The 12,897-nt window shown below is 42.3% G+C and overlaps 1 protein-coding gene across 3 annotated transcripts in view; it reads right to left on the reverse strand.

The window, feature by feature from the left end:
• Positions 1–12,897, reverse strand: part of LOC123745438 (bumetanide-sensitive sodium-(potassium)-chloride cotransporter) — a 389,884-nt gene that overhangs the window by 199,229 nt on the left and 177,758 nt on the right. For all 3 annotated transcript variants that reach the window (XM_069300604.1, XM_069300601.1, XM_069300603.1), the window contains exons 6-7: positions 10,686–10,817; positions 7,279–7,393 (exon numbers count right to left, since the gene is read on the reverse strand). In XM_069300604.1, the coding sequence (XP_069156705.1) occupies positions 7,279–7,393; positions 10,686–10,817 (247 nt within the window). The remainder of the gene's footprint in view (positions 1–7,278; positions 7,394–10,685; positions 10,818–12,897) is intronic.

Consider the following 12,897-nt stretch of genomic DNA (forward strand, 5'->3'; position numbering starts at 1 on the left):
CCATGGCACCTCTGCTCTTCACTCGTTCTATTCTGCATTTTCTTCCATGTCGTTCACTCCAGTACGTTGTTATTTTACTGTGCAGATTTGGGACCTGTCCCTCCAGTATTTTCCATGTGTATATTACTTGGTATCTCTCTCGTCCGGTACATAATAATCTCTGAACTTTCCAATCAGGTCATTTAACACGTGCCTCACCCTCATCACACGTGCATTATTTGCAAAATGAAGACACCATAGGAGTATCAGAAATCGGTCTCAGTGAAAATCATATTTAGTGAACAATGGTGTTGGAACAGTGTTGTCTTTGCTCCAATAATGGGATATTACGTGTTTCACGCAATGTTTCATCAACATACATATGATGAAAAACACATACAGTTCACCTACAGTCATCTCTTTCCAACGCTGTAATCGTGAAAATTATGGTACATCCTCACCTTCAATGAGATCAGCCGCAAGTCTGTTCGTTTTGTGAACAGTATGTTCCATGAGCGGCTCATCGAAATATGCAGTGAAGAAGTCCATTTCACTCATTTCATTACCTATATCAGAGAAAAGATCTGTAATTCCCACAACTGTATTGTCAAAGGTGGGAATTTGTGGAACAAAATCTTCCCCATCACTCCACACAAACAAACCTGCTGTCTTCCGATAGCCAACAGCTGCACCACGGCGAGGAATTCATGGACCAGGAGCTGAAGCAGGTCTAGCAACAGTAGGGGCAGGAAGGGACGATGAGGGAAAAGTATTGGAAGATGAGGAGATTTGTTCCTCATTGTCGCCATTTTGTTCCATGCGGCAGCACTTAGCTGGGCAGGCAGCTGATGTAACGAAACTTTGACTGGCAGTAGCAGGCGTAGCAAAACTATTCTCCAATTCTAAATCACTAAAACCAGAAAATGATTCACCTGCTTCAGACGCGTCGATCATATCATAATGTGGCAATGGAACACATGAACTATGTGCCTGGGCGCGAAGTGGGGTTGAGTGGTGTTGAGTAGTAGCGGGTGACTCTCGTGACATCCTCCCCCTGGTGGAACCAATATGTTCACTCTCACTATCCGTTGTTTCAATATCCTCAGGTTGTGCATAATTTATATACATATATATGACAATTTATATAAGACAACTCATTTATATCTGAGTTGTCAATATTAGATTCATCAATGTTTTTGTACAATTCATTGGCAATTTCATCTTCGGTCAATGACTGCGCGGCGCTGTGTGCTGAGCGAGGTTGGATGCTAGGTCGTGATGCGCTCGCCATGGTGTCTGGTCAGTAACTAAGGCCTGGGAGACAGAGGAGACCTGCACTCGATTTTTTTCAAGATGGCATCTGTTAACAATTGCCCCTGGCTACGATATGGGTGACCCCTTTACACCATGGGACATTTGAATCGTGCCTGGAACCCTATGGCGTATATATATGCCATGCACACAGTGGGACATGTTACTCATGGTGTATATACATATACGCCATGCGCAGTTTAAGGGTTAAACCTCGCATGTAACGCTAACGCTGCCTGCACCCAAATATCAGTTTCAGTGGATTGGGTGAGTTGGAGTACAAGCAAAGAACACCACTTGCAGGACTCCAGGTCATAGGTGTCACTGACCCCCAACAGGCAACAAGGCGGAGGCAGACGGTGAGTGTCACCCTGAGACAGGGAGACAGCAACCTTCAAACTTGCACAAGGTGAGGTGGAACTCAGAAGTCTCCTACAATGGACCACTTAGCCCCAATGGGGGTTTCCAGGGGGCCCTTAGGCTGACTGCTAAGAGAAGCCCAGGCGCGGTACTGTTAACCGGTTATCCCAGAGCTACCAAGCAAACAACTAAAAGCTGAACCCCTGCGCCATATGCAAGCACGGGGACTTAGAGGAGCGTCACCAAAAATCCACAAGTGGTCCTACCACCACACCTGGCAGACCCCAGCCAGGCAAAACAAAACAAAAACAAAAGAAAAACCTTGCAAACGCACAATGTCTCCAGGTGAACAGAACCGGTCGCTATGCATATATCAGACAGCTGCACAGTACCTCGCACCCCAGCCAGTGACGAAACTACCTCCTACCCAAGGGCAAACAGGAGTAAGAACCACCCCAGCTGAACCCCCCAAGTGCGGGCAATCACCGAGCAGCGACAGAGCCACACGGAGGTAACTGCTCCTGAAAGGCGCAGGGAAGATAACCCTGAGGCCGCAAAGGCAGTACTTACGAGGCACCTAAGGACGGTAGCCCTAGGTGCATGCAGCCCCAGTACTCTTGTGTTACATCTGGCTCACCACCAAAACAGAGCAACTACACCGCACTGCAGCACTGCGCAAAGAGTGGAGTCAGAGCGATCGACCATTCACCATCACAACAGTCTTTCAACTGAGCAGAGTTGCCGGCATGGAGGTCTGGGATCCCCCCGTCCCCCTCCCGGGGAGGAAGGGGGGGGGGGTTGCGCAGATGGATGGGCAGCGTTTGTGGTGACGTCATACTTGTTTCCTTGGTTTTGATTGGAGAGTTCTGTTGCTAGTTTGACTTTCGGTTTGCAAATTATTTGATCAGCAGTAGTTTGTTTTGGAATTCCTACCTTTCTGGGTGCCTGACCTGGTAGATGGCAGACAAAGACTACTTCCAATTACACGGGGGTGTCTTTAGGCCATTGCTCCTCGTGCCTCTCTTGAGGGTGCCAAGTTCTGGCTCTGGTCCCTGGTAGGCCTAGAACTCCTTTGATTGACTGTTGCCAAGGTCTAATATATACACATCAGCCCGGTATAGCTCCGGGGAGCCGAAGGAGCTCTCCACAGAAATAAGCATGGATTTAGAAATGGAAAATTGTCTGACAAACTTGATTGAGTTTTATGACAAAGTTACTAAAATAAGACAGGAAAAGGAAGGCTGAGTAGAAAGGAAGACATGTCTAGACTGTCAAAAAGGCCTTTGACACAGTTCTCCATGAAAGACTGTTGTACAAGATGAAGAACCAGGCTGGGATAACCGGGATCAACACTGGACTGGGTAAGGGAGTACCTGAAGGACAAAAAACAAAGAGTCACAGTCAGAGAGGAGGTTTCAAGGTGGGGAAATGTAACATGTGGGGTCCCCACAAGGCTCTGTTTTTGAACCATTGCTGTTAACCTGGTTACCTGGCTGATACCTGGTTGATGGAGTTTTGAGAGTTTTTCTACTCCACAAGCTCAGCCCGGGACCAAGCTTGATTTGTGTGAATTTGGTCCACCAGGCTGTTGCTTGCAGTGGCTCGCAGGCCCAAATATCCACCACAGCCCGATTGGTCCGGCACTCCTTAGAGAAACTGATCTTGTTTTCTCTTGAAGATGTCCACGGTTGTTCCGGCAATATTTCTTATGCTCGCTGGGAGGATGTTGAACAACCGTGGACCTCTGATGTTTATACAGTGTTCTCTGATTGTCCCTATGGCACCCCTGCTCTTCACTGGTTCTATTCTGCATTTTCTTCCATATCGTTCACTCCAGTATGTTGTTATTTTACTGTGTAAATTTGGTACTTGGCCCTTCAGTATCTTCCACATGTATATCATTTGATGTTGACCAATCCACATACTAGAAAATGAAGGGACGATGACGTTTCGGTCCATCCTGGACCATTCTCAAATTGATTGTTGATTCCCAATCGACTTGAGAATGGTCCAGGACGGACCGAAACGTCGTCGTCCGTTCATTTTCTAGTGTGTGGATTGGTCAACATCCTTCAGCCACGTTATTGTGACTCATCGCCTGTATATCATTTGATATCTCTCTTGTCTTCTTTCTAGTGAGTACATTTGGAGAGCTTTCAGACAATCCCAATAATTTAGGTGCTTTATTGCATCTATGTATGCCATATGTGTTCTCTGTATTCCCTCTATTTCAGCAATCTCGCCTGCTCTGAAGGGGAAGTGAGTACTGAGCAGTACTCAAGACGTGACATCACAAGTGATTTGTATAGTACAACCATTGTGATGAGATCCCTGGATTTGAAAGTTCTCGTAATCCAACCGATCATTTTTCTGGCTGACGCAATATTTGCTTGGTTATGTTCCCCAAACATTAGGGCGTCAGACATCATTATTCCCAAATCCTTTACATGCTGCTTTCCTACTATGGGCACATTTGATTGTGTTTTGTACCCTGTATTATGTTTAAGGTCCTTATTTTTACCATACCTAAGTACCTGGAATTTATCACTTAAACATCATGTTATTTTCTGTTGCCCAGTCGAAAACTTTATTAATATCTGCTTGAAGTTTTTCAATGTCTTCACCCGAGGTAATTTTCATACGGATTTTTGTGTCATCTGCAAAGGATGATACGAAGCTGTGACTTGTATTTTTGTCTATATCTGATATGAGAATAAGGAAAAGCAGTGGTGCAAGGACTGTACCCTGAGGTACAGAGCTTTTAACTGTGCTTGGACTCGATTTTATATGATTGACTGTTACTTGTTGAGTCCTGTTTGACAGAAAACTGAGTATCCAGCGTCCTACTTTACCGGTTATTCCCATTGACCTCATTTTGTGTACTATCACTCCATGGTCACATTTATCGAAAGCCTTTAGGAAGTCCGTGTATACCACATCAGCATTCTGTTTTTCTTCTAATGCCTCAGTGACTTTGTCGTAGTGATCAAGTAGCTGTGAGAGGCATGATCTTCCCGCTCAAAATCCATGTTGGCCTGGGTTGTGAAGATCATTGGTCTCCATGAAATTGGTGACCTGACTCCTAATCACTCTCTCAAATACTTTTATTATGTGGGATGTTAGTGCAACTGGTCTATAATTCTTTGCCAATGCTTTGCTCCTTCCCTTGTGTAGAGGGGCTATGTCTGCTACTTTAAGTGCATCTGGTATCTTCCCTGTGTCCAAGCTCTTTCTCCACACTATACTGAGTGCCTGTGCTACTGGCACCTTGTATTTTTTTTATAAATATTTAATTCCATGAATCTGGACCCGGAGCTAAGTGCATGGGCATGTTTTCAATTTCTCTTTCAAAATCTAGTATGCTCGTGTTAATATCAGTTATATTTACAGGGTTTTGGATATCACACATAAAAAAATTGTCTGGATCTTCCACTTTCATGTTGTCTATTGGAGTGCTAAACATGTCCTCATACTGCTTTTTTAAAATTTCACTAATTTCTTTGTCATCCTCCGTGTATGAACCTTCACTTGTACGAATAGGTCCAATACTGGCAGTGGTTTTTGCTTTAGATTTCGCATATGTGAAGAAGTATTTTGGATTTTTCTTTATTTTCTTAATTGTTTTCTGTTCTAACTGCCTTCTTCAGTTTGATATGAGTGTTTCAATTTCCGCTTGATTTCTTCAATCTCCTTATTTAAATTATTCCTTCTTTGACGGGAAAGTCGTGTTTGCTTAAGCATTTTAATTATTTTTTCCTTCTTTTATAGTGTCGTCTGCGTTCTCTTTCTACATTGGACCTTTTTCTGGCTTTCCTCAAAGGAACATGTTTCAGACTTGATACGCTTCCGAAGTCAGTTTTCAATTCCTTCTATAGGACTTGCATTAATTAGAACAGTTTCCCATGGAATGTTTGTAAGTTCCCTGTTTATATTCTCCCAGTCTATCCTTTTATTATTAAAATTGAATTTACTGAATAACCCTTCTCGCTTGATCAACGTTTTAGGTCTATTCTGAGTACTGATGGTAGTTTGCACTTCAATAAGGTTGTGATCTGAGTATGTGGTATCTGATATCGTAATGTTCCTGATTATGTCTTCAGTTTGTAAAGACCAGATCTAGGATATATTCATTCTCGTTGGCTCTGATATCTGCAAACTGAGTGAAAATTTGTCACAGAATCTAAGTAGTTCTCTAATCTGTGGTTGGTTAGGTCCCGATAGATTTCTGGGTATAATATTATTGTTTGCTATTCTCCATCTTAGACTAGGCAAGTTGAAGTCACCTAGGAAGATAATATTAGGTATCAGGTTCTCCAAATTATCAAGGCTAATCTCTATTTTGTTCTTAATTTATGTGAATGACCTGCCCGAGGGGATGAGCTCAGACATGTCAATGTTTGCAAATAATGCAAAGTTGATGAAGAATGTGAAAACAGATGAGAACTGCAGAAAATTACAGGAAGACCTCGATAAACTCCAGAGTGGTCAGATAAATGGTTGCTAGAATTCAACCCCAACAAGTGTAAGGTAATGAGGATGGGAAAGGGAGTGAGGAGACCAGAAGGCATCTACACCATATAAGGAAGGAAGCTACAGAAAGAGAGAGAAGGATCTGGGAGTGGATAGAATTCCGACACTTACATCAGAGGTTTACACAAACACAATAACATCAGCAGCATATGGAACACTGGCAAATATAAGAACATCATTTAGGAACCTGAATCAGGATTCGTCAAAGGAATCTACACAACATGTGTTTTACCAATACTTTAACACTCATCACACCGGTATGGAAATTGGACCTTGTTAAATATAATGCCAAATTTGAAAAAGTACAGAGGTTTGCCACAAGATTGGTGCTAGAGTTTAAGAGTTAACAGGCCACAGTGAAGGACTGAGAACAGGAGATGCTGCTTTACCCACAGGGTTATAAATTCATGGAACTGCCTACCTGCCAAAGTCATAAATGCAAAAATATTGCTGCAATTCAAAATCCTGATGGATAAAATCATCAGGGCAAATGGGGGACCGTTAACAAGGAACTGGCTTTCTGACCTCGTTGAGGGAGCCGGTCGGCCGAGCGGACAGCACGCTGGACTTGTGATCCTGTGGTCCTGGGTTCGATCCCAGGCGCCGGCGAGAAACAATGGGCAGAGTTTCTTTCACCCTATGCCCCTGTTACCTAGCAGTAAAATAGGTACCTGGGAGTTAGTCAGCTGTCACGGGCTGCTTCCTGGGGGTGGAGGCCTGGTCGAGGACCGGGCCGCGGGGACACTAAAAAGCCCCGAAATCATCTCAAGATAACCTCAAGATAGACCACTAGTGAGATGATGGACCTCAGGTAAATTCAGATAAATATACAACAAAACTGTGTTTAATTTTAAGACTTCCTGAAAAGCTACACTAGTAAAGTCCCTAAAGGACTTTACTAGTGTTCTCCTCTGGTCACTTATGCAGTACATGTACATTAAACACCAATTCTGTAATAGTATATGTAGAGAATGCTTCTACAAATAATTTTCTGCAAAATATTTGTAAAGTTTTCCAGCAGTTACATGCACATATGAGTTAATTTATATGCAAGTCAATGCATAACTTTAAAAGCAACAAACTACAAAAACAACTTACCGTTGAGGCCAACAAAGCCTTGGGCAGTCTCCAAGTCATCAAGAGGACCCATAAATGCTCCAACAAGAAAGTCAACTTGTGCTCCAATCAGCACAAACAGTAGGCCCATCTGCACCTGTAAAGCCATAATTAAAATGTATTAACTTCTTGCATAATTGTATACTTTTTCTTATTCAGGAATACAGAGCTGCGAGCTTTAACCCATACACTGTGAACCTGTTTTTTTATGACAAATCTGTGGTGCTCAAGAAAAATACAGGGGTACCTCGGTTTAAGAATTTAATCCATTCTTGGAGATGGTTTGTAACCCAAAAATTCATAAACCAAAGCGAATTTCCCCATAAGAAATAATGGAAAATGAATTAATCTGTTCCTAACTCCCCAAAAACATCACTTTAAAGTAAATTTTATACCTAATTCACCCAAATCTACACTACAAAAGTATGTTTCAAGTTATTACCCTTGCTGATGACTCCTGTTGACGTATGGAAGATGGTGAGGAGGGGGGGGGGGGAGGAGGAGAGGTGTTACTGTTTGGAAGGGGAATCCCCCTTCCATTATAACATCAGGCAGTGAAGATTTCCCTGGAGTGCACTCTTTGGCACGTTTTGCCTGCATACCACTAGATCCTGGTTGTGGCTCACTGCTTGATTTTCTCACTTTTCTCACAAGGAAACGTTCCATTGAAGATTGTTTTTCCCTTCTTTGCAACACTTGTCTGTAGTGAGGCATCACATTGTCATTGAAAAGATTAATGCAACAACCTACTACAGCTTTATCTGGGTGAGTTTTTTCAGGAAAACTTTGCAGTCCTTCCCATACTGCACACATTTTCTTAATTAATGAGGAAGGGACATTCTCTACTGCCGCCTCTTCCTCCCCTGAAGATTTCTTGTACTGCCTAGCTAGTTCAACAACACGAGTACCATTTTCATGCTTACGAGTGATCTCTTGTTTTTCCTCTATGGTCATTCTCACATGTGATTTCTTGCCTTGAACCTTACCACTGGCTTTCTTGGGACCCATGGCGAGATATATAATAACAACTTTTATGCTCAAATGGCCAAAAATCCAACAAAAAATTGTAAATTCTTGTGAAGAATTCAGGCGGGATAGTCACTGGGTGCAAGGCACTGGTAAACTGAGGCGCGATCGCCGTGCCACCACGTGCTAGGTCAGCCATATGCATATCAACAAACTCAGATCCCGATGCAAAGTTCGTATCCAGATTCAAATTTTCTGAACAAATCGGGTTGGTTACCCGAAAAGTTTGTAAACAGGGACATTCGTAACTCGAGGTACCACTGTATAAGAATACTGTACAAAATAATAATAATAATAATAATAATAATAATAATAATAATAAGTAATAGTTATGTCTTCTTACAGACATAATCACATATAGGATAAAAACCCACATTTGTGTATTTGTAAAACTTATGTAAGGAATTTACACCAAGTATTTTGCACTCTCCTGAGTGCTTTGTCAAGGTCTGCCACCTACAACACCCTGACCAGTAAGTAAGTCGTCTAAGAACGATTCAGTACAGCACATTATCATTTGAGATTTCCATATTTGGGATGGAGGCACCAACATTGTTTGGCGTAACTCCCCCAGTTTCCCCTTATATGGGTCCATTCCATGCACCGCCCCTCGCCTCCCTCCTTCCGAGGGAAAGAGAGAGAGAGAGGGCAGTCCGGAATGGCACGGATGTCTCTCCTTTAGACTCCAGTCTTTGACTGTCCCAATGCCAGCCATACATGGTACACGTACACAATACGTACACAATGTACAATACATATATTGTGTACGTACATACACAACGTATTATATGTATATTGTGTACGTACATACACAATGTACTATGCATACACAATGTATACCCCAGCTGGCCCCAAGGGAGAGGTAAATGCCAAGCAGCAAAAACCCCTACGGAAATGGTTCCCGAACGCACCAGGGAAGAGAACCCTGACACATAAGGGCAGTACTCACAGGGCACCAAGGGAAGGATGCCCCTAGGCGCATGTAGCCCCGGTACTCTTGAGGACACCTGGCCACCACACACAACAATACCGCAGAAGTCATCTTAAGGTTATCTTGAGATGGGTTAGCGTCCCCGCGGCCTGTCCTCCTTTTTGTTACACGCTCCCCAGGAAGCAGCCCATAGAAGCTGTCTAACTCCCAGGTACCTATTTACTGCTAGATAACAGGAGCACCAGGGTGAAAGAAACATTTTGCCCATTTGTCTCCTCCTCCACCGGAGAGTGAACCCGGAACCTCAGGACTACAAATCCGAAGCACAGTCCACCCAGCTGTCAGGCGCTCCAGGTCACCACAAAGGTAAAACACCACCTTGGAATTTGAGGCTAGAAAAGACGTCCACCCTGGATCACATTAGCAAACAAACTAGAGTGATAGGTGGCTGTCGCAGGGAAGTCTAGGGCTCCACCCTCCTCCTCTCGGGGAGAGGAGGGCTGTGCGGACAAGTGACGCAGAGGTGGAGTGTGACGTTTGCTTGTTTGCTTGTTTCCTTGGGATTGGAGGAAGTTTTGCCTCTCATTTAGTTTTTTCATTGTAATTTTCTTACCATGTGGGGGTTTGTTTTGTTATGCCCACCTTTCTGGGTGCGTAACCCCGGTTGATGGCAGATAAGAAAAAAACCCAACCACTGGGGGGATTTCCAGGCCCACTGCTCCCTGCACTTTTCTTAGGGGTCAGGTTCTGGCTCGTGGTCCCCGGTAGGCTGAACTCCATAGACTCATGCCCCGGTCTAAAGTATCACATATTAGCCCGATAGCTCCAGGGTAGGGGCTCCCCACCGAAAAAAACACTAAACTCTTTGTGCCTAATCAACCAAATACATACCTGTAAAGCTATGTTACACTCCCTTATCCACTGGGGCACCTTACCTATTATTCCTGCCAGTTTCTCCAACTTTTGCAACACTCTTATGACTATGTGTAATTACCTAAGGCCTAGACCTAAGACCAAGTCCTAGGCATTGAAAATGAAGAAATTGTAGAATGAAAATTATCTACTGTCTTTACTCTTTCACTGTGGCAGGACTAGTAATAACACAATGTCAAGATGAGGAAGCAGGAGGACAGCATCACATGTTTAGTGCTCTGGGTGGACATGACAGCTACATGGCTCAGGGACAAGCCAAACAAGGCTAGCTCAGAAAGATATAAGATCTACAATCTTTTCTCATTCTACTTGCATAAACTTACAGTTACTCTTATAACTATTTCACACAAACCTGAAATTACATAAACATGAATAAAACAAATAAGACAGACTAACTCTAAGTGCTTAAGTGGTAATCTACTTGTTTCTGTCTCTAAGAATTTATAAAGATTAAAATTCATCTATCAAAGATTATTACTGAAAACATATATAAACTCACCCTTGTGACCCAGTCCATCCCAACAATAGCTAGGGCGAGTACGCCAATCAAAGTGATGGTGCCAACAAGTCGTGTGTCATTAACTCCACCATCAAAGATTACAGCACCATTGAAGTAATCTTTCATCATATCCTGATAAAGAAAACAATTAGCATAGAGTTTTGTCCTATGTAAATAATAAATAAATAAATGTTTATTTAGGTAAGGTACATACATACAAAAGATTTTACAAAGTTTGTTGGATTAATAGATAGAGCTGGTACATACCATGCCTAAAGCCACTATTACGCAAAGCGTTTCGGGCATGTAAATGAGAGTGAAGTGGAAGTGATAGAAAACCATAATTGTTAACAGTTGAAAATAAATATGAGTACAGGGTAAAACAAATAATTTACAATTTACAAATAATTTACAATTTAAATGGCAGTTAAACAAGTAATTTAATCATCAGGATAATTTTTTGGGTCATATATATATATAGTACAGTAACATTTGGTGGTGAGCTGAATATATGGCAATACAGTGCAGTATAAAATATATGAACTTCATGTGGTACTTGAGTGCTTTATTTAAGTTCAGCACTCTCTGTTGATGAGTTTCTTCAGCAGCCTGTTGAATGAGAAGCAGGGGCGATGCTGTATGGCTTTGCCACTATGGCTGTAAGTGTTTGCTGTGCTTGGAAACTCATATATTTCCTGTTTCCCTTCATCTGCAAGATAAGCCTACCCATTGGCTTCAGTTCCTGGGAAGTAACATACTTCTTTGATGGAGAGATAATGATAACATGGGAGGTTCAGTGAGACTCAGCTAAATCCCTTGGCTAGTCAGGATAACAGGCCTAGCTGGAATTTGGTCAGGAAGGCATTGGAGGGTTGGCATTCCTATAGATCCCTGGGTTGCCATTCAGACTTCCCTGGTTATGTGCATCTACTTGATACCTATGGGTATTGCCTTGAGTTCTTTGGCCACCCATTGTTAGGCTTACTAGGTGATGGGTGTGCAGGGAAATGAAAAGTAATGCAACATACTCGTGCCTGAGCTTCTAAGGCTCATTTGAAAATCCAGTTCAATAAAATCATCAAGACAAATTGGGGACTTTTGACAAGCCACCGGCTTCCTGTCCATGTCGAGGTCATTATGAAGATAGTGGCCTTTAGATAAATTCAGTTATCAGGTGACCAGGCCCATGACTAAGGCAATTTTGGAAGATGTGCTCCCTCCTCTCTCAGAGGAGAGGAGCACATCTTGACTTGGCTCTCCCCCAAACTCCCTATTTATTCTCTTTCTCCTTCTGCAACGTTTGTGGTGGTGGTGGTTACTACTTTTTTCACCCAGTGTAATAAACTCTTCATTCTTTACAAATTCTTCATAGGCCTTAATGATGGCAGCATATACCCCTACACTACTCCTGAGAGTCCATGGCACCATACTCACCCTTGGTTCCACTTTCATATCTCACACGTTCCTATGTTTAATGGCCCTAGAGTATTTTAATCTTTTACATTTTATGGTGATCATAATCCATCACTGGCTCTTTCAAATCTTCACCAGATACAAGACAACCAAGTCTTACTGCATTTCAAGCCAAACCAGTGCGAGGTATTTTGCAGTTCCTTTCTCATTTTATTTACTATACAGTCTCTTCGAAGGTAGGCAAAGAAGTCATCATCCTGGAACTTTGTGGGTTTATAGAAGAGTATTCCATCTAAGAATATAGTTGTCAAATGCAGAGGTGAGCGTCTCTCTTATCTGGATTTGATCAATTATACTCTCTACTGTAGTTAGCACAAGAGCTATAATAATAATAATAATAATAATAATAATAATAATAATAATAATAATAATACCTGTATCAGGTTTTTCAGCACATACCTTATACAGAACTCATACTTCATATGGCAAGTTGAAGACATTTATATTGAGTATAAGGGCTTTTGAAAATAATAGCTTCTGAAATCATAGAGAGGTTTATTTCTATAGACTTAAGCTTAGAGATATAATATATATCTGGAGCATAGTTGTAATTTGTAAACACTATTGAACAAGGACTTTACAAAATATTACTACTCCCACAAAACTTGGACTTAATTAACAAACAAGATTATCCACTCGATTTAACAACCTCTTATTTAGCGTTCCACCCGGTTCCAACGACTGGTTTTGGAGACCGGTATCTGGAGCCTCATATACTGGTCAGGCCTGGTAGAGCCAG

Source organism: Procambarus clarkii, chromosome 44 (genome assembly GCF_040958095.1).
Source record: "Procambarus clarkii isolate CNS0578487 chromosome 44, FALCON_Pclarkii_2.0, whole genome shotgun sequence".
Taxonomy (NCBI): Eukaryota; Metazoa; Arthropoda; class Malacostraca; order Decapoda; family Cambaridae; genus Procambarus; species Procambarus clarkii.